Source organism: Polypterus senegalus, chromosome 12 (assembly GCF_016835505.1).
Source record: "Polypterus senegalus isolate Bchr_013 chromosome 12, ASM1683550v1, whole genome shotgun sequence".
In the NCBI taxonomy this organism is placed as follows: Eukaryota; Metazoa; Chordata; class Cladistia; order Polypteriformes; family Polypteridae; genus Polypterus; species Polypterus senegalus.
The window spans coordinates 128,147,110-128,173,799 of NC_053165.1; the positions used below are offsets into that span (position 1 = coordinate 128,147,110).

At 39.8% G+C, this 26,690-nt stretch overlaps 1 protein-coding gene across 2 annotated transcripts in view; it reads right to left on the reverse strand.

The window, feature by feature from the left end:
* slc28a1 (solute carrier family 28 member 1) overlaps positions 1-26,690 on the reverse strand; it is a 188,044-nt gene that overhangs the window by 90,588 nt on the left and 70,766 nt on the right. Inside the window, exons 1-5 of one of the 2 annotated variants that reach the window (XM_039773405.1) lie at positions 25,824-25,901; positions 14,101-14,192; positions 11,652-11,841; positions 8,557-8,698; positions 6,476-6,589 (exon numbers count right to left, since the gene is read on the reverse strand). In XM_039773405.1, coding sequence (XP_039629339.1) covers positions 6,476-6,589; positions 8,557-8,698; positions 11,652-11,841; positions 14,101-14,192; positions 25,824-25,843 — 558 coding nt within the window. In that variant the 5' untranslated portion in view covers positions 25,844-25,901. Of the gene's footprint in view, positions 1-6,475; positions 6,590-8,556; positions 8,699-11,651; positions 11,842-14,100; positions 14,193-25,823; positions 25,902-26,690 lie in introns of those variants that run through there. The other variant, XM_039773404.1, reaches the window with a different exon arrangement.

A 26,690-nucleotide genomic window follows, 5' to 3' on the forward strand; every position in this document is an offset into this window, starting at 1 on the left:
TTCCATTATGTCCCATAGTGTTCCACATGGTTACCGTGGTCCTGGGATGCTGCCAGCTAGAGAATGGTGGATAAAATTATACACAATTTGGAGCTTTCCCCACTGCTCCTTTATCTTGTCTTTCTGTCTGGGTAATAGTCCCATATTCAACTTGGCCACAATGACAGATAATCCTACTTGAAACTTAAATGGCTCCCCCTTAGCTTGAGCCCTATAGGGTTCAGTGGCTAGCCCTGCAAAGGTAGCAGTCCTCCGAAGTGTCAAATCAAAGTCCCAGAGATTGACGTGGTGGTCTGGAACAAAAAATGCATAATTAGCGATAGCAAAATCCCATTTGCAGTTCTGCAGTTTTCTTTGCAGCCTGTAAAGGTAGAGTTTCCAGCCATGCCCAACACCATCTCACTTATAACAATGATTGTTCCCAACCGGCCGTTTGATTCTGTGTGTCTGAAAGCAGGAAGGAAAGCCGTGATCTGCACTTTTTGCAGAGAAGTCCGTACCACAAATGTTAGGTGATCCTAACCTTACCGGAGGACTCACCTTTAAAATCTGGGTTATGTAGATTGTCTGGGACGCTTCATAAATCAAAGATGAGTCCCTTGACATCTGTACAGCTTTAACATCTTTCTTAACATTTCTACCCTCTGTAGGAGATTGAATAGCTTGGTGGCTGGTATGAATAAATTGACCCTTTTTATTGAAATCCCAGTCTCTTTTATCTGACATGCAAGCCTCCATAAATGGTAATTTCACTGACTGGCGGTCCTTGTACCAGGAGATTAACCATCGAGCTTTGTTAATTTGTCAGAACAGCAGCTACTCAGTTCCCTTCAATTATTTCCAGGACCCCTTCGCTCTGTGTTCCTTTATTTTGTACTGTACAGTGCTCTTTTACCTGTACAGCTGAATAGGCCGTTATAACCAGCCCCTTTCCTAGGCTTATTGTTCCATGACTTCTATTAGATCTTTTGCGGTGCTTTCCAATGCACACATTACTGCTTAAATTGAGTTCATTACTCTCAAGAGTGTGTGAAGTGGCATAAATAACAACTCTACATCCATGGGGTCGATTTGCCCTTCAGTTTGGTTCATCCTTGGTAGGGTAAGACTTCAGGCTTTCCCGTCATCCTTCACTGATTCGAAAGTCATGTATATCTCCTACGCATGTCCTGTAGGTAGCACCCAAGGCTTGAGGGAGTTGGAGCCCCGACAGTCTTTGGTATAACCAGATGGTCCCGTCTCTACTAATTTATCGACAGAATCCTGACACTTATTCTGGAAATTCCTATGAGAAACAGGAAGAGTGCTTAGCGCAACCTTTTCCCTTTGTGGTTTTCCCCAGGCAGGATTGGATACATAGACATCCGTGTTCCAGTCATCATCTTCCTTCCAGGGTTCACTGGGTTTCACCACATTACATTCATTGGCGAACAGTGACTTGAGGTTCTCATAGTTAGACTGGATGGTCTACTCATCGTCGCCATCTTGTCTGGGGTGAGAATTGCACAGCAGGCAGCAAGCGGCATTTATTCTGTCCAGGAGGTATGAACAAGGCACACAGTTAAGACAGTTCCCCAGCTAGTTTTAAACCCAGGACAGAGTGACAATGCATATCTCTTTTTTGGTTACATTGCTATATATAAGTGCCTGGAATGTCCTGCATGTTCTCCACACAGCTGTCCCCTCTCCATTGAGGAAGTGGATCAGCAGGCTGTCTTGCAGACCTGCCATCTTCACTATCCCCTAGGCAGTTCAGTGATGAAGTTGGGTGACTGGTCTCCTGGAAGCATTTCCACTCTTTTTCCTAGATTTTTTCCCTCCATTAGTATGAAAAAAATAACTTAGGTTATGGGTGGTACAGTTATTCCAGGGACTTTCTGATTCAACAGAATTTTAATAAAACAGGTTCCTGCCAAACAGATGTCCAGGAAATCCTACCAACTATGCCAGTTGTAACTGATAGGGGGCACCACTGAGACCCAAACCCTGGATATAACTGACATATAGTTAGGCATGGGTTCAAAATAGAGACTTTTTATTATAAAAATAACTCATAAAAAAGGTTTCTCCCAGGTTACACAAGCACAGAAATAATATTCTTTTTTCTTTCTTCCGTCCATCTCTTCTCTCTCCTTCCAACTTCCTCCAGTGAGTGTTGCTTTTCTTCTTCCTAAATCTTGACTCCTTAGAGGAGGCTGGACAGCTTCCTTTTATATGGGAGTACTTCAGGTGCCAGGGCATAGCCCACATGAACCACTTTCAGTTCAGGCAGAAGTCCCAAAAAGTAGGAATAGTGAATTCCTGTAGCACCCCCTGGAGGCACCCATGGGAACCATTAGGGCTGATTCTTGGCACTACAACTCCCATCATGCCCTGCAGGGTTCCACATGGTTACCATGGTCCTGGGATGCTGCCATCTACTGGATAATATATAAAAATATACAAAATTAGGAGCTACCCCTGCTGCTGCCTTATCTTGTCCTTCCATCCAGGTAAGGGTCCCATACTCATCCAGGCCAGAATGACAGATAATCCTGCTTGGTACTTACAATATATATTACCAGTCTTGGTGGAGACTCCCATCTGAAAGACGTGTTTTTAGAAGTAATCAGTTACAATTTAACACAGTATGTTAAAGCATCAACGTGGGGTGAAGCATTTTGTGGATTTAGTATTTTTTAATAATCCGGATAGAATTGAGTGTGTATAGGTGATTGAACCACTGGGGTCAAGTGACCATAATATAATACAATTCTCAGTGTTTTGGAAGAGTGCCAGTGCAAAGATTAAAACTGTTAAGTTTGGTAGGGCAAATTTTAACCAGATGCTACAAAGTCTAAGGAGGATAGACTGGGATAAGCTTTCAAGTGTGGAGACAGTTGAGGAGCAATGGAACAGGTTTAAAAATGTTTTACATACAATGCAGGACAGGTATATAGCTAAATTTGGAATAAGTGGTAAATTTTCAAATATTCTGCAGAGGGTTAAAAAAGAATAAGAAAAATAAACTGCAAAGGAAATAACAGCTATAGAAGGCACATAAGACTAATAATTCCAATATGAATCGCAGAGTGTATGAGAGCAAGAGGGCAATCATTTAGTAGGGTATTAGGGAGGCTAAAAGGCAGTTAGAGAGGAATATAGCAGAGAAGATGACCCAAAGAGATTCCTTTAGTATTTTAGTAGTAAGTAGTACTAGTAGTAAGAAACCATACCATGACAGGCAGCAATTTTCTGTTAAAATATCAGAGGGTGATGTTTCTGTTTGCAATTGTGCCATCGAGCAGTTTTATTTTATTTAGGAAGTAAATGCGGACGGCCAGGTTAGCACCCCAACATTTGTTGCAGTTATCGAACCGTTATTACCTTGAATGACCACTATACAGTATATATTAGAGAGAGAGAGAGAGTAAAGCCACATAATTGTGATGGCCTTCATGTTCTCCCTTTCTAACATCTTTTAAAAGTCATGTCTAAAAATGTGGTCTAAGCACTATAACCACCACAGGGCGTTTGAGAGCCCCAAAGTGCTGACAAAGTAATGCCCCACACAATTCTGGGTTTAAATAAAAGATATTTATTTATCCAATGCACCTTTCCAATAATCTTCTGTCAAAAGATCAGTAATTAAATACAATAATTCTGTCAATTCCTCCTCCTTCCTCCCTCCAAAAATGCCTCCCAACTCTGACTGTATATGTGGAAAAACTGTCCTCCCAAGACAGTGCTCTCTAGCGGTTCCCAAATACCCCGACAGGTCTGTACATCTACACTCCAATTCCCATGCAACCCTGAGGGTGTTCTGAAAGGAATCAACCTTGAAGGAATGAACTGTTCTCGGAATTCACAGTCTCCCAGTCCATTCATTATTGGCTGATTCCAGCCAGGGCAAAGACTGTAGGGAGATCTGACTGGGTTGTGTCTCCAGTCCAGCAATCCTACCATTAAGGCATCCAGTCTGGGCAAGAAATGTGTCTTGATCCTGGTTGGGATGCCTGCCTGTCCTGCATGGCATTTACAGCCCTTGGGATGGAACACTCATGCAAACCTGGTGGATAACTACTGTACAGCTGAGGTGTCTTTGTTACTTTAAGTTAATCTTACTGGTCTCTCAAGAAGAGGGAGAGGCAGGCCAAGATGTTTAAATGGAAATAGTGTAGTGAGTTGAAAAGAAAGTATTGTGACATCGGTAGCAGGAAAACACAGAAGATTTCACAGTGGGATGGTTGCATGCTATTATTTCCCTAAAGGATTACAGAAGCCAGTATTTTAAAAGGTGTAATTATGAGAGGTCTGCTTGTGTCGGAGAGGTGAAGAATTAACAAGAGATTGTGCTTTTGAAAAATAATCAAAAAACAGAATTCTTTTAATACAAAAATGTTGGAGGGAATGTTTTGTAATTGCTTTAAGAGGCTGTTCATAACCACCTTGCCATTAATTGATTGTGCTAAGAGTAGTGGCTGTTATAGGGCATTATAGGGCAATCTTATTCTCTTGCTTTAAAGTGTTAAGAAGGATTATAGACACTTTGTGTTTTGCTATTTTTTTGTTAAAACTGTAAGTTCTTTTCTTCTACTTGAACCTCCAGTCTCTGTAAAAATGTCTAGAAAGAGGGACTGTTAGTAGAGGCAGCAGGCACAAGGCTAAACTAGCAAAAATGCAACATACACATTAAAAAGGACAGTCTAACAAGATGAAAAGGACAGAAATTGTTAATTGGTCATTTTCTGGACATTCCACATGTGCAAAAGTGTAGACCTCAAATCATTAGTTATCTTTGCACATCCATATTTTCTGAACATGTACAGAAATGGTCTGTCAAAGTGAAACTGGTCAGAGAGGGGCTAGGGTTGTCTCACTGTGGCCCTGATAGTCTTTTAAACATCGGCTTCAAGCAGGAAGAGATATCGAAGAACTAGAAAGGAGGGAAATAAAGAAGAACATAGCCATCAAGATGACCCACACAGTGAGACCAGCAACGTCACCTTAAAGAGATTGAAAGACAAATACACAATGGGTGTGGTAGCAGGAACGTCTATTACAGCTCCTGAAATATTCCATGGTGTATCAATTGATTTGCCAAACTCATTTACTTTTATTTGCTTTTGCATTTTGACAAATGTAAGAATATTTAAAATATTACAATCTATAATGACAGAATGAAGATTTATTGCCTGTTCCCCTTGCTTGCCTTGTTGCTCTATTTTACCATCTGGGTACATGGAAAAGAGGGGAAATCCTCTAATAGGAGAAATGAAATAGGGTAGCAGTCAGTCCTGGGTGAAGATGGTCTGTAGTCCCAGCTGCAAGTGCTTTGAGACTGCCGTGCTGTGTCTCATTCCAGAGAAGAAGAGTTGGGGTGGAGGACATGTGTGTGGATCTACGTAACAAAGAATCTGTGTCAGGGAATACAAATGATTTTAGGATAGGGTCACCCAAAACTCTTCCATGATAAAACAGCTGGGTTTTGGAAACAATCTTAACGGCAGTGCAGAAGATCTAATTGGACAGGGGTATGTGGATTATTTGTAATTTTTTGAGAGTTATTATTTTCTTTGGAAATAATTGTTGTCCATCTTTTGTATGCTTAACATATGTTTACTTTCCATTTGAAATGCAGAGTAGGTGCTGGATTTGGAGTATTATTCTATTGAGTAGTGAATAAGGTTCTAATGGCCTTCAACCTTTCACTTAAATAAATAAAGTGCAATATCTCATGAAACCCTGACATTTCTTTTGTTGTTTACTCCAGAAAAATTTAGCAGGTGTGGATATATGACAGGCTTTATCAGGCATCCTCTAAACACTCTTCCCTGGCATCTTCTTATATGTTTTTTTTGCCTTTGATCATGCCTGTCTGGTTGTGTTGTGTTGTGGAAGCCACAAAAGACATTAAAAGTAGATTTTAAAGATTGCTTCTTTTACTTGTCTTCCTGGTATTTTTACCTTTGCTATCCTCTGAACATTTCTGCATAGCCAGTGTTAAAAAATGTATTTATCTTGATTCCTAACTTGACGCGATATCCAGCAGTGGCTCCAGTTACTGAATCCAGCATAATTAAATGTTTGTATCGTCTTTTCAGTAAAATTAATTAACTCCTGTAAAATGGACATTAAAAGCATTTGAACATACCTTAATTCTTAGCCAGTGACCGCTAATTTAACAATGTTACTACAGTTGTAAATATCGTTTGTCTTGTTCAGTTTTTAATATCGCACAGGCCACAAGTCAAACTTAGAAGAAATCTCTTATTTTGCTGGTAGATGCACTCAATATAATTTGCAGCTTTCAAGGTACTCTCCATTTCTAGCATTTCATCAATGCTCTGAGTGGAAGCAATACAGTAGAAATATGGCAGGTAGTCTTAAAAAAACATTCATAGTGAAAAATCATAAGGCACATATCAAAGATATGATACCCCCTTACAGAGCACAGTTTAGTAGTTTAGTAACACCATCAGAAACCAAAATTTACCTGAATTTGTACTCCGAGCCAGTTGAAAGCCTCAAAGCCAGGGTCTGTTCGAATGATGAAAATGCCAAGTACAAACTGCAGCCCCAATCCCCAAAATACCGCTCTCCATGATACCTGCGAGGTGCAAACAAGAATGAAATATGAGAAGACTACCCAGATCACAGTATATGGACCATTAAGGGTCTTTCTATTTTTGGATGAAGTCTTTATAAGTTTAGCAATTATTTGCAGCTGCCTTCATCTATATTACCTGTTAATGTCATGCTAACCTTTTTATTATTTTAATAGTTTTATAAATTACATTTTAATGAATGAATTACAATTAAGTCATACTCACAATTCTGTATCTTATTAGATTCAAATCACACATTCCTACACCTAACCATCTAAAGAACAAGAGATTCGAATATTTACTATGAAGTAGTCACTCTTGATCCAGCAACCAAGGGGGCAAACCAGCCTAAGTTAGTTCCAGGCCCACGCTAGATAAATAAAGAGGGTTAGTGCCAGGAAGTGTACCAGGCTGTGAAACAGGTCAGGTCAGGTTGGGGAGCATGCACTGGTACTGTGCGTTGCTGCACCCACCACATGACGAAACAGCTTGGGATCCTGGTTGGCAATCCCCCAGGCAGACTCGTCGTCCAGTCCCACCCACTGGAAATGACCATCAATCTGCCAGATGTTACGTTGGCATTCCCTTATCCTGCAAGCTGGATCACTTTCGGGTATCACCCCACATGGCCGTATTGCCATAACTGACGCAACCTCACAATGTAGGTAACGTGCCTCATTTGGGACTCCTTTAGCAACTGCTCATTCGACTCAAACCAGTGGTACCCAAGGATTCTCCAAAGAGACACAGTACCAAAGGAGTTCAGTCTTCATCGCAGGTCACTGGATAGTGTGGCTTGTGAAACCTTAAAAAATCAATGATGAAGTCATTCCAATCAACTTCTAAAAATACTAGGGCAGATCCCACAGACGACTCACAGGGGACTCACCTGACCCTTGTGAGAAGTCAAGTGTAAGTCTGGTTAAAGAAGTTAGTCTAAAAGAAACAGAAGAAGAGGAGAATAGTGTAGGAGAAAGAGAAGGTTAAGATTAAGAACATGGAATGGTGGGATGTTGGTACAATGGCTGGAAAATAAAGAGATTTTGCAGATTCGAAGGACAAACGAAAGGTGGGAGTGTGCAACATAAGTCTCTCAGGAGGCATGGATTTGGATCTCACTACTGCAACCACAGAATAAGGCTGGTGAGTGGAAAAAAACAAAAGGAAAGGAGGTGACAAAACTGAGTAAAGCTGAGAGGAGCTGCTGCTGTTGTGTTATTTAGTTATTGTGTCTTATTTAGTTACTGTGTCTTATTGTCCTATGACAGTGATTTAAGGAGAGGGGTATGACAACAGGATCAAGAAAAGCTGGGGACAAAGAGACGTGGTGGTTTGAATGATTGTCTTGAAACCAGCTATTCATAATTTCCTGGGATAACGTAAGAAAGTAGAATAGTGCATATATTCACAACTTAACAGTGCACTAAATAGTTAAGATAGTCCCATACCTGCATCAGCTTTACATCACCAATGAAATCAGTTTTTCATCTGCTGCATGCTGCTCTATCTATTTTTCAAACAAGGATTTGTTGGCCTGGCCATCTGATTAACATCTCATTTAGTGTTCTCTATTGGGTTTTTCAAATTTAATTTTTGAATATGCCTTATTGCCATTGCATTTAAAAAGTATGTGAATTATCATGAGATTTACAAATAAGGACTTTGAATTTTGTTCTCTAAAATATTTCTTCGGGGAGCATTTGCGAACTGGGATATGACAATAAGACATAAATCAATTGATCTTTTAGGCATGACAAAGAACATCTTGGTTAGAATGAAATAATGATATTCACTAATGAGTGGCTAGATTGTTTTACTGTGTTCTTAAATGGACTAAAGACAAAGTGGCTTTTCATAGGAATTCAGTCTTAGTTAAAAGTGACTTATCTATAAAAATGGACTATACACAAGGATGCTTTTTTAGCTTCTTAGATTTTTTGAAGTTCTCCCTAACTGTGGAGAAACTCACCTTTCTGTGGTACTTGGAGCAGATAAACAAAATAATTACAAACATGCAAGTCCCACCAAAGGAAATGAGCTGCTCTGGCCTTTTTGAAGTATCCAGGATAAGCCAAGTCACCAGCAGACCCAGCACAATTATTATAAACACCCTGATGAAGCAAACAGAAAGAAATTAAACAATACAATCAAAAGTAAGGGATGTATAGTAGATGCATCCACCATTCTCTTTTATTCCAAACTCGTATTTCAGGCACGTCAACATAACCTTCGTTTCGCTGCTACCAACACAGGTTTGGAATGAAATGGAACAAGTACCTTCTGACTTGCACAAGTCTATCCAGCATGCTTCTATTGGATGTGAAAGGAAATTCATTTTGACACAAAGAGATTGTGCCAACTGCTAACAGTGAGCAAATATACAAAAAGAATACATCTATCTAGCATGGTGGGGCAGGAACTTTAACCACTTTGTCACTGGGCCACCTGTGGTCTATACTAGTTTATTAGAAGAGATGTTCAGGTGCCTTTTTTACAAATTGCACTGATTTTGTTTCTGAACATTGAACAGACTTCAAAGTAAGTGCAATTTTCAGTGGCATGCAAAAGTATGGGCACCCTTTCTTAAAATGTCTGTCACCATCAATAGGTAAGTGAGCAGAAGATGAACTGATCACCAAAACACATAAAGTTAAAGGTGACACATTTCTTTAATATTTTAAGCAAGATTACATTTTTATTTCCATCATTCATAGGTATAAAATACCAAAAAAATGAAAAAGACCGGAACCAAAGTTTGGGCACTAGACATGGTCAGTACTTAGTAACACCCCCTTTACCAAGTATCACCATTTGAAAATGTTTTTTGTAGCCAGCTAAAAGTCTATTTCTGTTATCTCTACAGACCAAATATGGGAAAACCTGCCTGATTTAACATCACTTCCTGTTCTGGCGCCCGGGCTGACGTCACTTCCTGCTCCAGCGCAAAGACTGACATCCCTTCCTGTTCTGGTCAAATGACATCACTTCTGGTTCACAGCATATAAAACCTCAATCTTTCTAAACCAGTTCAGTTCAATCCTGGATCTCAACCTAACAACAAATTATTGTTTTTCTTTAAACCTTTTGTAGCCAGTGACAATATACGGGTAGCTGCCCCAAACCCTTCCAGTGTGTTGAAACTCATTCTTTCAATTTTCTTGACCTCAACTAGATGTCCACCATTCCTTTTAACTGCGATTTCTTAATATTACAAACTGACGAAATAGCTTTGCTTTCTTCTTGTATCCTTCTATCATCAATTATTTATTTTTCCTCAGTTACTGACTGTTGGGACAAGGTTTGAGGAGTCCGAGAATTTATAAAGCTTTGTAATTTACATCACCTGGGGTTACCTACCGATGACTGTGAACAAGTGGAAAAAGTTATCTGAGACCTCAAAAATCCTGTGGTGCCAAAACGTTTGCATTGTGCTGCTTTCCTTTTTTCACTGTAGTATTGCACAAAACAAAAACAATTCACTAATCTTGCATAAAATGCTGAAAAGAAATGCATAATTTTTTTTAACTTTATGCCATTTGGTGATCGGTTCATCTTCTGCTCACTTACTATTCACAGAAACAGACATTTTAAGTAAGGGTGCCAAAACCTTTGCATTCCACTGTATGGGCCTGTAATTCATGAATTGTTAGGCTTCTCACACTCTTTGGACACTGAATGCGCAGGAAGGCAGCAGGGTGGAGGATGTCATTTCATAATATAATAATGAATAACCAATTCCCAGTGATTAAAACCCATTAGTAAACACTGAAACGCTGGACTGGACAAAGCCTGTGGTAATTATTCCTATGCAAAAGTAAGTGATCCCAGAAAACATGCACACAGTGGCCCCCGATGGACAGACCATGGGCAGGGTGGGTTTGAGAAAATGTAATCAATTACCACACTGGCCTAGTAGGAGGGCTTCAACAAGGGGCTCCTTAGCACAGTTCGCCAAGTGGTGCAAAATTCGTTCAGTAAGCCCCTCTTTGGACCAGTGAGGTTGTGTACCCTTCTAATTTCCCACTTTTTATTGTTGCAGCAGAGTAGGTAATGCAGTGAGTAAGTATTTTCAGTGGGCTTTAGATTTTGATTGTTAAGTATATATAGTAATTTATAACAACTTCAAAAAGTATAATTTTTATTTTGGTTAAAATTGTACTCTTTTTATATGTTTTTGTGTTCACAGTTGTGACACCACAAAGGAAAAAAAGAAAAAGCTGGACTAGTACCAATAAATGAAGAGGCATTTTGTAATTTGTAAGCATAAATAGTTTAAACTTTTCTTGCAGTAGTATTGTCTTCTTTTAATTTGTTTTGTATAAATGAATACATTCTAAATCTTCATAATTATACATACTTTAAATGATAAAAAAGCAACTAAAAAAAATAATTAAAGGGGGTGGTGCAATGCAAGCGCTGCTGCCTCACAGTATGAAAACTGTGGCTCACATCCTGGGTTCTCCCAGTGGCCATGTTGGTTTCCTCCAGGTAACCTGACTTCCTCCCACTGTCCAAAGTCATGTATGTTAGGTGAACTGGTAGTACTAATTTGGCCATATGCTATGAGTGTGTAAGTGTATGTTCACCCTATGATGGGCTGGTGCACTGTTCAGGGGTTGTTCCTGTCTGCGCCCATTGCCTGCTAGGATAGGCACCAGGTGATTCACAGCTCTATCCTAGACAAGCAATTATAAAAAATCGATGGATGGACTAGTAAGGTATGGACTTTTTTCAAGGTAATTTCCAATTGCCCACACTGTTTTGGGGCCAATATTACCCTGATGTGCAAATCCCAATTAGGCCATTACTGACTGCTCAAACAGGATCAATATATTTTCTTACATTAAGCCTACACTGGCCCAATATAAGTTTGTTTGCTGCATTCAGTGCCTCAAATTTACTAATATATTAAACTTTAAAAACCTTCAATAAATATTTTTGCCCTACTTACCAAGTCAACATTGAGAATTGTATAAATTTACAACAAAGCAGCACTGAGATGAACAGAGCATTTCTTATACCAGCAATTCTAGAATCTCAAAGACATAAAATGTTCAAACTTACCATTTGATCCACTGAAAGTAAGTTTTGAAACAGTGACTGACAGGTTGGAAAAGATTTATTATTTTAGCTCCCAGATGTTTCTTGACAAGATCATAAGCAACACAGAATACAGCAATGCATGTCAGTACAACAAGGGCGACAGCTCTATTAAAGTTGAGCACACAAGCAGTGATGAAGTAGGACAAATAACCTGTGGGGAAAAAATGGTTCAAATGAGTAACACACAGGAGATGCTGTTATAGACTGGGATTTATTTATTATAGAAACTATCTTGATTTACATTTTTGCATTTTGTTTTGAATTTCATAACGTGGTTACTTTTAACATTGTTTACATTTTTACCTCCATTTCATTTATTTGTTTCTGACTATGGACACTATCAAGTGATGGCACGAAGCTGAAGAGTCTGATGTCTTTGTAACATCAGTGCTTGTATAAAACATAGAGGCACCATCTACTGTCCAAGTTTCTGGATATAAAAACAAATCTTTGTGGTGCCATAGCTAGCAACAATGATTTCAGGACACTAGGTTTCTATGATTTTGATTTTGTATATTATGTTTTGGATATTTAAAATTTTGCCTTCCGGTTTTGTCTTGTCTTATTTCTTGGTTATGTTGTTTTTATGTGAAATTTCTCTTTGGGCTTTTAAAAATGTGGACATGAGATGTTATGTTTCAGATTAGACAGCATACATAGAAATTATGCTGCCACTCTTAAAGTGGAAGTGGATAGACATTTTGGTATTTTTCACAGGTTGACATGGAGATTATTAATTAAGATGAAAGGAAATTCTCCTTGGCCTCATAAATCTGACAAAATGAGTGCAAGACTGCTGCTAACAAAATATTAAATGTGAAAGAACAAGTGCATCTCTGAGGGAAGGGACTTTACTGTGGGAATTTGAGACACTGTGGGCTCCTACAATTAGTGCATAGTGCTTGGGACTCCTAGTTCATGACAAGGAGGATATGCCATTTGTTTTTATTTTATTTGGTACTGTTGTTTATTTTAGGGGTTTTGTGAAATGGAGAATTAATTTATGTCATTGATTTTTACTTTTGGTTAACTATGAATTCTGGCAATGACTTTAGACTAGTTTTTGTTAGTGTTTTCATTTCATCTCATGATTTTTAGACTTTAGACTTTCAGATTTCATTTTATTTTTGATTACTTGTTTTCTTTTCCTTTTTTTTTACTAGGGGGTTTTGCCCCCTGCTCGCTTCACTTGCCAGCCCCCCTGCCTGTGCTATACACCAGCAACTTTGTGTCTCTGCCACTTGCGTATGTGGATTTCACTTTCACCAAACAACAAAACTTTTAATTCTCACGGATACGCCTCTTCATTGGGAGGAAACACCACTTTTCCCTGATGGCATCACAAATTAGTTGATCTACAAATCTCCGACTTAAAGTTTAAAGCCAAACAATATCTACATACTTCTGTCATATCACCTATGTCCATATATTCAATCTCTTTTCACTTTTATCGTTTCGTCAATATCACATTGAATTTTGATTCTGTGTTTGGAATTACATCGTGACTACACAATGTATAACTGTCCGTGAATGAATATCATTTCTTTCTCTCTACACGAACTGTGTCTGACAATAGCATTCACACAAATGAGAAATAATTGAACCGTGTGCGTGGTTGTAAATATTTTAGATGTGGGCAGGACTTTTCCAAATCTCTTTGCATAAGGTCTTGTCTCGCAGGGCTTGAAATTTTCTCTCACGGGATTTCACTTTCACCAAACAAAAAATCTTTTAATTCTCGTGGATAGACCTCTTCATTGAGAACGAAACATTACTTTTCCCTGATGGCAACACGAATTAGGCGATCTACAAGTCTCCGACTTAAAGTTTAAATCCAAACAATGTATTCAATCTCTTTTCGCTGTCACGTTATTTCACTGAGTAATAATTTCCGTTTGTTTGCGCTAATGTGCTCTTTACTATCATTTTTTTGAGACTTTTGAATTTTCGTACTTCCATTATCTCTAACCTGCTCTGCATGTGTATTGCACCATGTTTTTGAATTTTTTACAATGTTCTACTTTGTCATTTCCCTTTGTCTTTTATTTCTGGCAACGTGAAAGTGTATCTGAGAAAGTCATGTCTCGTCTCTGTTCCTAAGATTTGTTTATTATAATAGAGAGACATTTTTTCGTTTCCTGATGCTATAAAGATTTACCTGTTCCCCCTTTCAACATTGTGTGAGATCAAGGTGTTTTGATGATTTTAGCTTTCCCATTTGTGTCTAAACATAACAATTGGATCAAATGGTAACTGAATTAATAAATTATAAAAGATGATTACATCTAATTGAAATTATGTTTCCATTATTTGTGGCTTCCTAAGGATGGAATGACATGTGCATTTTTCTGTTTTAATTTTATTTATCATAACTGAATTTAAATAGTTGCAGTATATAAATATACTTTACCTGCCAAAAGAACTGCAAGAAAAACATGTTTTATGGTTCGAGAATGTTCTTTGCAGTAACTTTTAGCTTCTGAGAATGGCTGTGCAACATTACTGTGAAAAAGATTAAAGAGAAGCATTTCATTTAGTTATGTTTTGTTCAGTAACAATAACATGCGACATTGTGCATCTCACCAAATTAACAACATTTCCAAAGTTTGCTCACCAACACATTCAGCTTACTTATTGTTATTTTTCGAGACCATGCACACATAACAGATGAAGCACTAGACAAAAATCTGATCACCATACCCTTTATACCAGTAAAACACCTGACTTGATTATGGATACAAGCAAAGAGAACCCATCGATGTACATTAATATAACAAATTCCACCCCCAAGTTTCCAAAAAAAGGAGAAAATTTCACATTAGCAGCAGGTTATGAGAACTTTGTAGGCAAATTATTGACCAGGACATGCGAAACGTTGCACATTTTAACTCATTCATTTCCCAGGCCCTTATATCATTTAAGCCCTTAACACAGAGCACAGAGATACAGCGTTCTGTTTTCAATCAGGTAGAATTTGAAAGTTCTTCACATGTCTGCATGTTTTCTTCGCAGTACTCCAATTTTCCTCTCATGTACTCAAAACATACAGATTATGTTAACTGACTACTCATGTGAGCATGAATGGGCCCTGTGATTGACTGGCTCCCAGTCTAATGTAGGCATTGCCTATTGTGATAGGCTTTTGTGGTACAGCATATCGTTAAAGAATTAGATTTAACAGGCTCTACAAAACCCACACTTGCATTTCAAACTAAGTGACTGAATTCCAGCTTGTACCAGGATCTGCCTGGACATCATCTGATAACAAAGGCATAAATCAGAGGTGACCTGACTTCTCTCCAGATGCACCATTGCAAACCTCTTGAGCCAGAAAACAAAAAATGTACTCAAACAAGGACAAAACCCTATAAATCAAGGGATGAGACAAGAATGGACAGAAGAACCCACCTATTAAAAGACAGTGATTTTGTAACTGCAAGTACAATACAATACAATACAATTTATTTTTGTATAGCCCAAAATCACACAAGAAGTGCTGTAATGGGCTTTAACAGGCCCTGCCTCTTGACAGACCCCCAGCCTTGACTCTCTAAGAAGACAAGGACAAACTCCCAAAAAAACCCTTGTAGGGAAAAAAATAGAAGATACCTTGGGAATGGCAGTTCAAAGAGAGACCCCTTTCCAGGTAGGTTGTCAAAAAGAAGGGGGTCAATACAATACAATACACAGACCAGAACAAATCCTCAATACAGTATAAAAATAAAAATTTTACAAGTACGGAGCAGAATTTAACAGTAGATGATATCACAGTCTGCCAAGCTAAGCACTGAGCTGTGTCTGCTTAGGAGCAGCTATTACTTCAAGAAGGGAACCTCAGCATCTAAACTCTTAGGCCAGAATGAGTAATGCATTTTTCTCTATGAAGTGGTAAAAGACAACAGAAGGCAAGATGAGGAAGCAGTAGCATAGCACTGACAAGGAGCATGCAGCAAAAAGAAAGAGTACACTGAAACGCATGAAGAATCCTCCATTTGAGGCCAGAGCAACAATTCAATACTCATCAGACATCATCCTTTAAGACCTGGTATCATAAAACTATTTATTTGTGCAAAGATAAAATAGAACTCTAAATACCAGTAAAAAAACAGTCTAAATGATATGTTTGTCTGTCTAGTGTGTCTGTGTCCAGTCTTTTCTCTATATTATAAAAAAAAAATCCTCAGAGAGAAAGACTAGGGAGATGAGACGTGATCTTAGTGAAGATCACAGAAGACACTTAAAAGACCCGCGAGATGCTCCGACTTTGTGCCAAGAGATTGACCCAGGACCGTCTTGCGGGGACGTAGAACATGAGATTCTTGCAAGATACGTCCCTACTTACAACCAATATCAAATAAGACCACGGGCAGCAAAACACTCAGTTGTGTAAAGGCTTTGAGCACACACAGATTCAGGGCTCTCAGTGCGTATAAAGCATATAAGGACAATACATTATAAATGAAACGTCAACAACTAAGTGAAGAAGAAAGAGCAGCGCAAAGAAAAGGGATTCAAAAGTGTTGGAGAGAAAAAAATGCAAAAAACAAAAAGAATAATCTAAATATCAGAAAATAAGGAAAGTAATAATCAGCCCGGAACAAGTGGAATTGAAAAAAAAGCACGTCCAATCGGGCTCAATTCGAAAGTGGAATTCAAAAGGCTCAAAAAAAGTTGGCGTGATACAAATGCAGAGAAAGTTAAAGAATATGAAAGCATGAAATTAGGAAAGTATCAAAAAAAAGAAAGTAAAGATCGCAGAAGCGCAAACAAACAGAAATTATTACTTGAAAAAAGGAAAATTAATCACCACGGACCAGGTATCATTGAAAAAAAAAAAACAGGACAAAGTGAGGTCAGAAATAAAAGACAAGGAGCACAAAACAAAGTAAAACGTCATAAAGAGGTTAAAAAAAAGGGGGCCAAACACATGCAGGGCAGGCTAGAGATAATGAAAACAGTGGAATTCAAAAGACTCAAAAAAAACATAGGCACGAAACACATGCAGAGCAAGATATACAATAAGAAAATAGAAAAAACAAAAGTGTCACAACAAAGAAAGTAAAGATCGCATTAGCGCAAAGAGAAATTATAACTCAGAGAAATAACGAAAAGGCGAAAAGAGATCGAATATATGGACATAGGTGATATGTCAGAAGTATATAAATATTGTAAGGCTTTGAAGTTTAAGTCAGAGAATTTCAAAAACAGAGTTTACCACACATGCATTTATTGGTTCTGAAATAAAAGTGAAACTAATGAAATAGCAACAATTCAAAGAAAAAAAAAATCTTAAAAGTGTGTATCCGGAAAACCAAACAAGGGGGTTGGCGAGCGAAGCCCCCTAGTATATCAATATAAATATGCACTGTGGAGGATTGCCGGCTTCGTGCTCCGGCCCTCACCCCAGGCCGCCAGGAGGAGCTCTCCCAACAGCAGGATTGTGCCCCGAGTTCCAGCAGGGCCTCATGGACTATGTAGTGTTTTTACACGCCCTGCTGGATATCTTGGGGACCACCGGGAGTCGCTGTAGGGGGGCTCATGGGCTCTTGTGTGCCCTATAATCCGGGAGTACGTCACGGTCACGTGACGGGAAGGAACGACGTGCTCCCGCAGTGAAGAAAAGGACTGTTTGCCCTGTTTGGAATAAGGAACTGTGGTCTGATTGGACAGGAACGCCTCTGGGTCAGGGGCTATAAAAGGACTTTGGGCCAGTTGTGGTGTTAAGGGTCCACAGCTCACTGAGCAAAGGCCATTTTTAAATAAATAATCAATGTGCTCGCGGCTTAGTGAGGGGACGTTGGGCCATAGTGGGCGCGGGACGATCCGTAGGGTGTGGGCGTTTCTCGCCTAGTGCACAGGTGAGGAACTGCCCACATTCATGATTGTCCCGTGGCTAATGCTGCAGCTGCTGTGGCCCTCGTCATTTTAAAAAAAAGAAGCGCGAGTCGGTTTTAAAGGGGAGGAAAAAAGTGGAGAGAGAAAGGAGAGGACGGAGGTTACCGGGAGCAGGAGAGGAAGCAGACGGTGCGTGAGTGTGGTGAGCGCGTGATCGAGCGCTCGTGGACAGCTGCGTGGAAGCTGGGTGTTAGGCCGACACCCAGGCGTTTGTGTTGATGTCGCTCCCGCTGAGCGATCAGGTAGCGGGAGTGACCAGGGAAGGCAACTGGCCACATGAAGGCCATGGAAAGGCAGCGGAAGTCGGGAGACTTGGTGCTGGAATCCCCAACGTGGGCGACCTGGCGTTGGTTGGAAGCCAAGTTCTCGAGACTGGGATGAGTGCCATACGAAGCCAGGGTTCGGGAGGTCTCAGTCTCATGCGTGTGTTGTAGGAGGGCAGCTGCAGAGGCGTCTTGCCTGCTGCTTGGCCCAAACGGGATTAGCAGGTGAGACGCTAACAGAAGAGCACCGGATTTGTTTGATGGTTTTTAAGACTGCTTCCTGATCATTTTAACCTCTGGTTTTAAAGGATTGTTTTTCTATTGATTTTAACCTCCTCGTTTTCATTTAATGGATTATTTATTTATTTATTGAAGAACTTGGAGTACTGCACTATTTATGAACACTGTTTTTGTTTTGTTGATTTTTAATAAAAGCACGGTTGCACTTTTTGCACCACCCCTTGCTCAAGTGTTTATTTGCCTCCACTGACTAGCTCACTCGGTAACATTATCGACGGTGTTGGGTTCATGTGCTTCCAACAGCAAAGGGAGTGTGGAGCCAGAACCCACATCGTCACACCAGTCCAGACACTGAGCTGAGCTGGGAGGTAGGGTGGCTAAGTGTCTGGGCGAGGAGGATTTGGTTTATTGTTTTTTTGGATGAGTAGTGTGGAAGGTGCTTGGTGCACATCGGTGGAAAACGAAAACAAAGAGTCTTGGACTTTTACCTGGTGTCTGGAGTTGTACCTGAGGGTTCAAGGGAGCACTAGTGCCCCCTACTTTTACAGCACTTATTATACTTCAGTAATCCTTGTGTTTATCAATGAATTTCATTGCTCTGTTTCTTAAAATGAGTGTGCCTTCATTACCCTGATACAAGTCTAAAAAGGCTGTAGACCTGCCTCCTGCAACAGAGAAAGTTAAGGTAAATAAAGGAAGAGCCTTGCTGAGTTATAGGCTTAATCACTTGGTATTGCCAAAAGAAACACTGATGATTAATTAGCCAAGATAAAATTTCTCTCTATTATAAAAAAAAATCTTGGGAGGGAGACTAGGGAGACGAGACGTGATCTTCTCGGAAGACAATTTGAAGTCCCGCGAGAGACACTTACATGTCATGCGAGACAAGGCAGTAAGACATCGTTTAAAACAACCTAACAGCTGTTGGAATTCTTTTGGCAGACACACTTCATATGTACCAGCTCTTAAAACAACGACAAGGGACAAGCAGCACACACAGCTTGCTAGCAGCAGCAAGCCAGCAGATGATCCAACCGGTTCTCCTTAGTGTGTGTTCAGCCCCACCTTCACAATACGAGCAGCAGAGACGCGAAGTGGTAAAAGGACAGCTGCTGTACAGGCTTTTAAATCATCAACATGCAGTGCTAGAAACAAAACACGCAGCTTGCCAGCAGTAGCAGCAGAAAGACAGCAGCTGATCCGACGACATTTCCTTAGTATACGTTCAGCCGGCCCCCTTCACAACATGAGCAGCATTATACGTCCTGCAAGAAAGAGATTTAACCATGCCTGGGGCTGGAAATAAAGGACAAGTATTGTTTTTAAAAAAAGTTTTAAAGTAAAAGTGAAAATAATGCATATGTAACAATTCCCATGAAAATAACAATCTCTTTAAATAGTATATCCAGTAAACCAAATCCAGGGGTGGGTGAGCGAAGCGAGCAAGGGGTGGAGCCCCCTAGTCTTTTTTAAATCCCACATTATTATGGCATCCACCTGGATGGCCGTCTTATTTATTATTAGTAATCAAAATTCCTACACCAGGTCTATTTCCTGAATTGGAACCACTGCATCTAGGCTCCATGTGATTCCCTACCTGGTGTAAGCAGATTTGAGAATGTTATGTTATATGTGGTTGCAGGAGTCTGCAGCCTAGTCTGGTAGTGGTGTACATGACGCAGACACCATCAGTGAACAAAGTGCCAATACATCACAGTCAAATACTCATTGACACCAGCAACATTTACAGCATCCAGTCAACTGAACTGTAAAGTCTTAGGGATATAAAATGAACACCCTCCCCAACCTCCACCAGTGAAGATCATGCAAACAGTACACACCATCTGTACATGGCCTCATGTTATTTGGCTCTTTACTCTTTCAGGCCAGAATCAATGTTTGCCATCAATGTCCATACAAAAAAAAGCAAAACACCCAAACATTTTAAATCACACTTCTACAAGGTGGATTCTTTATGCTTCATTTTGTGATCAGATCCTTCTAGTTACAAACTCTTGATTTTGAAATTATACTGCTCAAAAAAACTAAGGTAACACTTTTTGATCAGAGTTTAACATGAAGTCAATGAAACATCTGGGTTATTGATCTGGTTAGTTAAGTAGCAGATGATGATGGTAATCAGTTTCAGCTGGTTTGGTGTTAATGGAATTAACAATACGTGCACTAGAGGGGCAACAATGAGACGACCCCCAAAACAGGAATGGTTTAACAGGTGGAGGCCACTGACATTTTTCCATTCTCATCTTTTCTGACTGGTTTTTCACTAGTTTTGCATTTGGCTGTGGTCAGTGTCACTACTGGTAGCATGAAGCGATACCTGGAGCCTACAGAGGTTGCACAGGTAGTCCAGCTTCTCCAGGATGACACATCAATACGTGCCATTGCCAAAAGGTTTGCTGTGTCTCTCAGCACAGTCTCAAGGGCATGGAGGAGATTCCAGGAGACAGGCAGTTACTCTAGGACAGCTGGACAGGGCCATAGAAGGTCCCATCAGCAGGACCGGTATCTGCTCCTTTGGGCAAGGAGGAACAGGATGAGCATGGCCACAGCCCTACAAAATGACCTCCAGCTGGCCACTGGTGTGACTGTCTCTGATCAAACAATCAGAAACAGACTTCATGAGGGTAGCCTGAGGGTACGAAGTCCTCTAGTCGGCCCTGTGCTCACTGCCCGGCACTGTAGAGCTCAATTGACATTTGCCATAGAATACCAGAATTATTATGCTGCCTGTAACATCACTCAGCTGGACCTGTTTGGTGGTGGGTCAGTGATGGTCTGGGAAGGCATATCCATGGAGGGACGCACAGACCTCTACAGGCTAGACAACGGCACCTTGACTGCCATGAAATCCTTGGACCCATTGTCAGACCCTATGCTGGTGCAGTAGGTCCTGGGTTCCTCCTGGTGCACGACAATGCCAGGCGTCATGTGGCGAGAGTATGTAGGCAGTTCCTGGAGGATGAAGGAATTGATACCATTGCCTGGCTGCACGCTCACCTGACCTAAATCTAATAGAACACCTCTGGGACATTATGTTTCAGTCCATCCGACACTGCCAGGTTGCACCTCAGACTGTCCAGGAGATCATTGATGCCCTGGTCCAGATCTGGGAGGAGATCCCCCAGGCCACCATCTGTCGTCTCATTAGGAGCATGCCCCAAAGTTGTCAGGCATGCATACAAGCATGTGGTGGGCCATACAAACTGCTGAATATGATTTCTGCAAAATGGACTAGCCTGCCGGATCATTTTTTCACTTTAATTTTCGGGGTTTCTTTGAATTCAGCCCTCTGTAGGTTGATAATTTTCATTTACATCAAACGATATAGCATCCTTTTGTTCCTAACACATTACCCAGTCCATATCATTATAGATATCCAGCAGGATTTTTTCCCATTGAGATCTGATGTGTTTTCAAAGTTTTCTTTTAATTTTTTGAGCAGTTTATATTTAAGAAATTTGCATTAATGGCTGTTTGCTGGCTTAGTGGTTGCCATTGCTGATGAACAGCTTCAGAGTCCTGGTTCAATTCCTGAGAACTTTTCTCACAGTCATCTTGTTCATGTGGACAACAAACTTCTACAAACTTCTCTCACATTGTACTACAGGGGTTGGCAACCTCTTCCATATTAACAGTCACTTTACAAGCATAAGACAATCAGTGCACTCATAATTGTACTCTTTATTGTATTGTACTGTACTGGATTCTCCTCTCAGCTGCTCACAAACTTCTACAGATCCACTATAGAAAGCATTCTCTGTCACAGTATGACAGTGTGGTACACCAGCTGCACAGGACAGGAAGGACTTAGGATCATGGGAAGTCCTCTCCTAGACCTGGACTCTGTATATGCTGGTAGGGTGCAGAAGAAAGCCAAATGTATAGCTGCGGATCTCACCCATCCAGGAAATTGACTGTTTGTACCACTGCCTTCGGGAAAGCGGTACAGAAACATAAAAACACGTACCAGTAGACTGAAATACAGCTTTTTCCTCAGAGCTGTGAAGTCCACCTGCCCCTGCTGATACACACACACATACATACATCTACACCTACCCCTAACCTGCCCCTCTGTAGACATGTACACACACTTTTCCTCTTAATCAAACACACACCCCTGCAGACCAACGCAAACAGATCACTGGTCTCTGCAGGCGTACTATCTCAGGAAAAGTCTGGACTTGATGTTTTATTGCGGCTGTCTATTATACTTATTATGTTTATTTTATTATTTATAGTGTATTGTGTATTTTAAGTATTCTGCCTTGAAGCCAAGTCCTTTCACAAAAAAATATGTGTATGCATAATGACAATAAAGAATTCTATCTATCTATGGCTTGCTGAACATGTCTTAATTATTTTTATTATAGTAGCTTGTACACAAAAAGCATGTTCATATTTACTCTTAAAATGTGCTGAACATTAAGTTGGAACATTTAGTGTGATCCCCGTCCCTGCCTTTCAATACTTGATTGTGCTAAATCCAGCCTGTAGCATGGTAATTTCATCTCCACACACGTTTCCCAAGTTGGCTATGAGATGGACTTCATGTTGACTTCAGGTGTGAGTAAATCTATTTGCACATATAAATAGATCCAAATACAGAGGATAATGCAAAAGCCACCTTTTTAAAATATGAGAATTTGTCAAACTCTCCCAACAGGCCACAATGGATGCTACTCGGCCAGTGTCAGTGTTTTCAAGTTGTTGTGCAGAGCTCTGTGAATTTATATGCCCACAGTGAAGATTTTTTAAGATCAATCTGCTGCATTTCAATCTCCTCATTTCCTATCCACTTCAGCAAGGGCAAATTCACGTTTTTCTCTGAAAAGTTTTCCAGATCAATCAAAAAAAAAAACACTTTGGCTGTTTTGTTCAAAGCAGAGAATTCCATTTCAAGTTCTTTTATGTACTGAATGATGTCATCAGGGTTGACAGGCTTATGTGATGACGATGCCTTTGTTTCCCCGCCGTAGCAAGAGCATTGTCTGTTCTAATACAAAATATTTTCTTCATGTCTATACTACTTTCAAAATGGTTGGCAACAGCTTTTGCTGCATCTGTTTCATCTTTAGTGCCATACATAAGCTAATAGCAGCAAAGTTTCTCTCTTACAATGATTGTGTTGCAGTATATTACAATGGCTAGACACGAGATGGCATTAATATCCACTACATTGTAGAACCAGCAGAATTCTGATATACTGTAGCTCCTTTGCTCTTTGCATGGCTCTTTTAGATGGCTCACTATCCTTAAAGGATTATTTGCCATTTCTGCACATAATGAAATTTTGTTTGTGACTCTGCAGGCTTGCTGTTTTTATAGGTACCCCTGCCACTGGTTATTGAATGCCAGATCAAACTATGGGTCACTCATGCCTGGCTGATGCAACCTGTCAGGGCCATTTTATTATAATTACTTCAAAGTCGTCGTGCCCAGCAACCATTTCCAACATCTTGAAGCTATGGCAGAATGATCTTCATTTCTCCCATTGTTTTGTGGCAAGTGACAAAACTACATCAACAGAAGTCTTGGGCATTTCCCTATTAGATGTTAGGGGATGTTGAGTGCTGTGCTGTCATGAGGTGCAGTAGAGGTGTTAAAGCTGAACTTCTGTTCAGATGATCTGCTGATTACAAGTGAGCAGATGAAGTTCATTGTCTTGAGCTGCAAATGTGTCAGTCTCTGGGCCAATTCCCTCCACTGACCTGAAACTGCAAACAGCGTTCCAGGTCCGTATTTCTGCTTTGAGACTCTCCCTCCACGGCTGTCTTGTAACGTCTTGGTGATCTGCTTTGTGCTTTGCCTATGCAGTTTTACCACCAAACCAATGAACCAGAAGCTTTGCTGCCATTCATACATCTAAGCCAATGGACCTTAGAAGATGAAGAAGCATTGGTGGAGCTGTAGAGGAGCAGTCTCTCAGCTGTCTTCCCCCCTGTATTGCTCCTGCAAACAGCATTCCAAGTTCTGATGTAAGACTCGAGACTCTCCAGCAGCTTCTCAGAAGAGCCAAGTAATTCTTTTAGATCTTGCATTTGCATGATCTCATTTCACATTGTCTCATTTGACACAAGAAGGGGGAATGGGAGGGATATTTTAAGGCTGGTTCTACGATTGTAGCTTGGCACATGGCTAATTATGCAGGCAAACTATCCATGTGGAGCTGTCTTGCCAGTGCACAGGGACCAGTGTTATATATTTGGTGGCAGTTCTCATAGTAACATCAATATGGTCAGCTAATGTAGTGTTTCTCAACCTTTATGTTCCCAGGACTCAGTTTTCTCTTTTTAATTTCATTGTCTACCCATGAGCATCCAATGCAAACTCTCCCCATGGTGAAACCACTGCCATCAGTAAAGTTGGAGGGCTGCCCCTTGGTAAAATAAGGTCATTTAGAAATTGGGAAACATACTGCATCCCAATGGTTGAGAAACATTGAGATAATGTACATCTGAAATGGAAATACTGCAAGTTTTTTTTGTTTTTTAACACATGCAGAATGGAAATTTGGCTGGAGTACTGATCATATATATGATGACACACTAGCCTCCCAAAGCATCATGGGACACTGGAGAATATATTCACTGTGAAAAAGGCTTTGAAGAATTTAAATGATCCACATTATTTGGCTCACAACATTATCACAACAGAGCAGCTTGATCCCCTCTAAAAACAAACTCTGTTGTCCACCTGCTTTGCAAAGAATGACTCCTACATTTATCTGCCATTTTGCAAAGTATTAACACAAAACTAACATCACTTAGATGGTTCTGGCAACAGTTACTGCTGCTGTTGTGTGTGCGGCTGCTCGGTGAAGGAGTACATGCATGAGGAATATTGCTCTTAAGTGTAATTTACTTACTGATTTAATCTGTTTTTTATAATTACTATAGTAAACTTTCATGACACTATAGACTAGATACAATGTAAGCAACTTTACTACAATAAAGTTTTAATGAGAAATATCAAATAATAATGTACACATGGGGCATGTATCAATTTTCCCGGTGCCATGGAAAATGGCATGGCATTCCTGCTGTGGCATGCTTGCCTTAGGTTGCTGAGCTCTGTTATACAAGAATAAAAATACTGATGTTAAAAAAGATTCTGGGTAACCCTTATATTTTGTTTTTACCTATGACCCACTTCATTAGCAGACATTTTATTCTGCATTGTTATATTTATATAACCTATGCAGTAAGGTATGGGACACCAGTGTGACCCCATGTTCTGGGTTGTTCAAATATGTAAATAAGAATTTAATTAAACTCTGTATGCATAATAAACTCATAATAAATCTGATCTAAAATGATTACATGCATTACATTTTTGATTAACTAAAACTCTATAAAGTTTTGAAAGATTTAAATGCAATGGCCAACTGCATGAGGTAACTAAGCTGGTATTACCAATCAACACTCATTGCACACTTTCTGAGTTGTGGCATGTACATGCATGATAAGAGAAATACTGAAGAGTTTTTTTAGAACATGAAGAGAATAAAGTACCTCAAAATCTATCACTGACTTTTGTGTAGTGTATGCTGAGTTGCTCTTGTTATGGAATAGATAAAGAATGATTGAGGAAGATGTGTATGAGTGACTAAAAGGAATTAGAAACTTTAAAGGTTTTCGCTAGTAAGCAGTTATTCATGTCCTTAACATGATGAAGCTACTTTAGGGTTCAATGCTGTTATCAGTGCTTGTATTACCTCAGGCACCCCTTCTTCATTGTGATTCATTTATTCATTTTTTTAGATGTAAGACAGAGGCCACATAATCATTTGTCCACCTCTCCTATTAGTTTATTTCTCTACCTGTAAAATAAAATGTAAAAAAGTCTCAGCATTTGGATGCCCTCACATGGCCACCACAGAAGTTCTTTTCATTTTCAAGAAACATAAAGTTTAAACAAGAATACCTGTAATACAAAATATGTACATGTAAATCCTAAAATAAGAAATTGAAACACTATATGGGAAAAACTAAAAGAAAGAAACCCTGACCTCATGACAGCCATCACAGGACTGAGGGTGAGCCAAGCCTAACCTGCCTTTCCTTTCTTTTGGAAAGTTCCATTTACATGACAGGGGTGTTGATGTTAATTACCTCTCAATGGCAACATTTATCCATTTCCCAATAAAAATAATATAATGAAATTTAAACATCCCTCGGCTTTTTAATTAGCCTTTAAAATGTAATTAAAATAAGAAAAAATATATATGCAGAATGGCCGTAAATGGAAGGCTAATTAACCTCCATTACACTTGGAATGGGCTGGTATTCACCTGTATGCAGTACCTGGCACCACTTTCAATTTCAGCACAGTTGGTAAAGAAATGATGCTGTGTATGCAAACTAAAAAAATAAACCAATAGTTAGAAGGTTCAAAATTGCATTTACGAAAAAAAAAAAAAATCTGAAATATGGAAAGTGGATAAGATAGAGAGTAAAATGTAGTGTCACTTGAAAGCTGAAACATCCCTGTCATTTAGTAGATACTAGTATGTCTGTCACATTATACACAATCAGGACATTAAACATAGCCTGGGGTTTGGTTGGGATTAGGTTCTGCTATG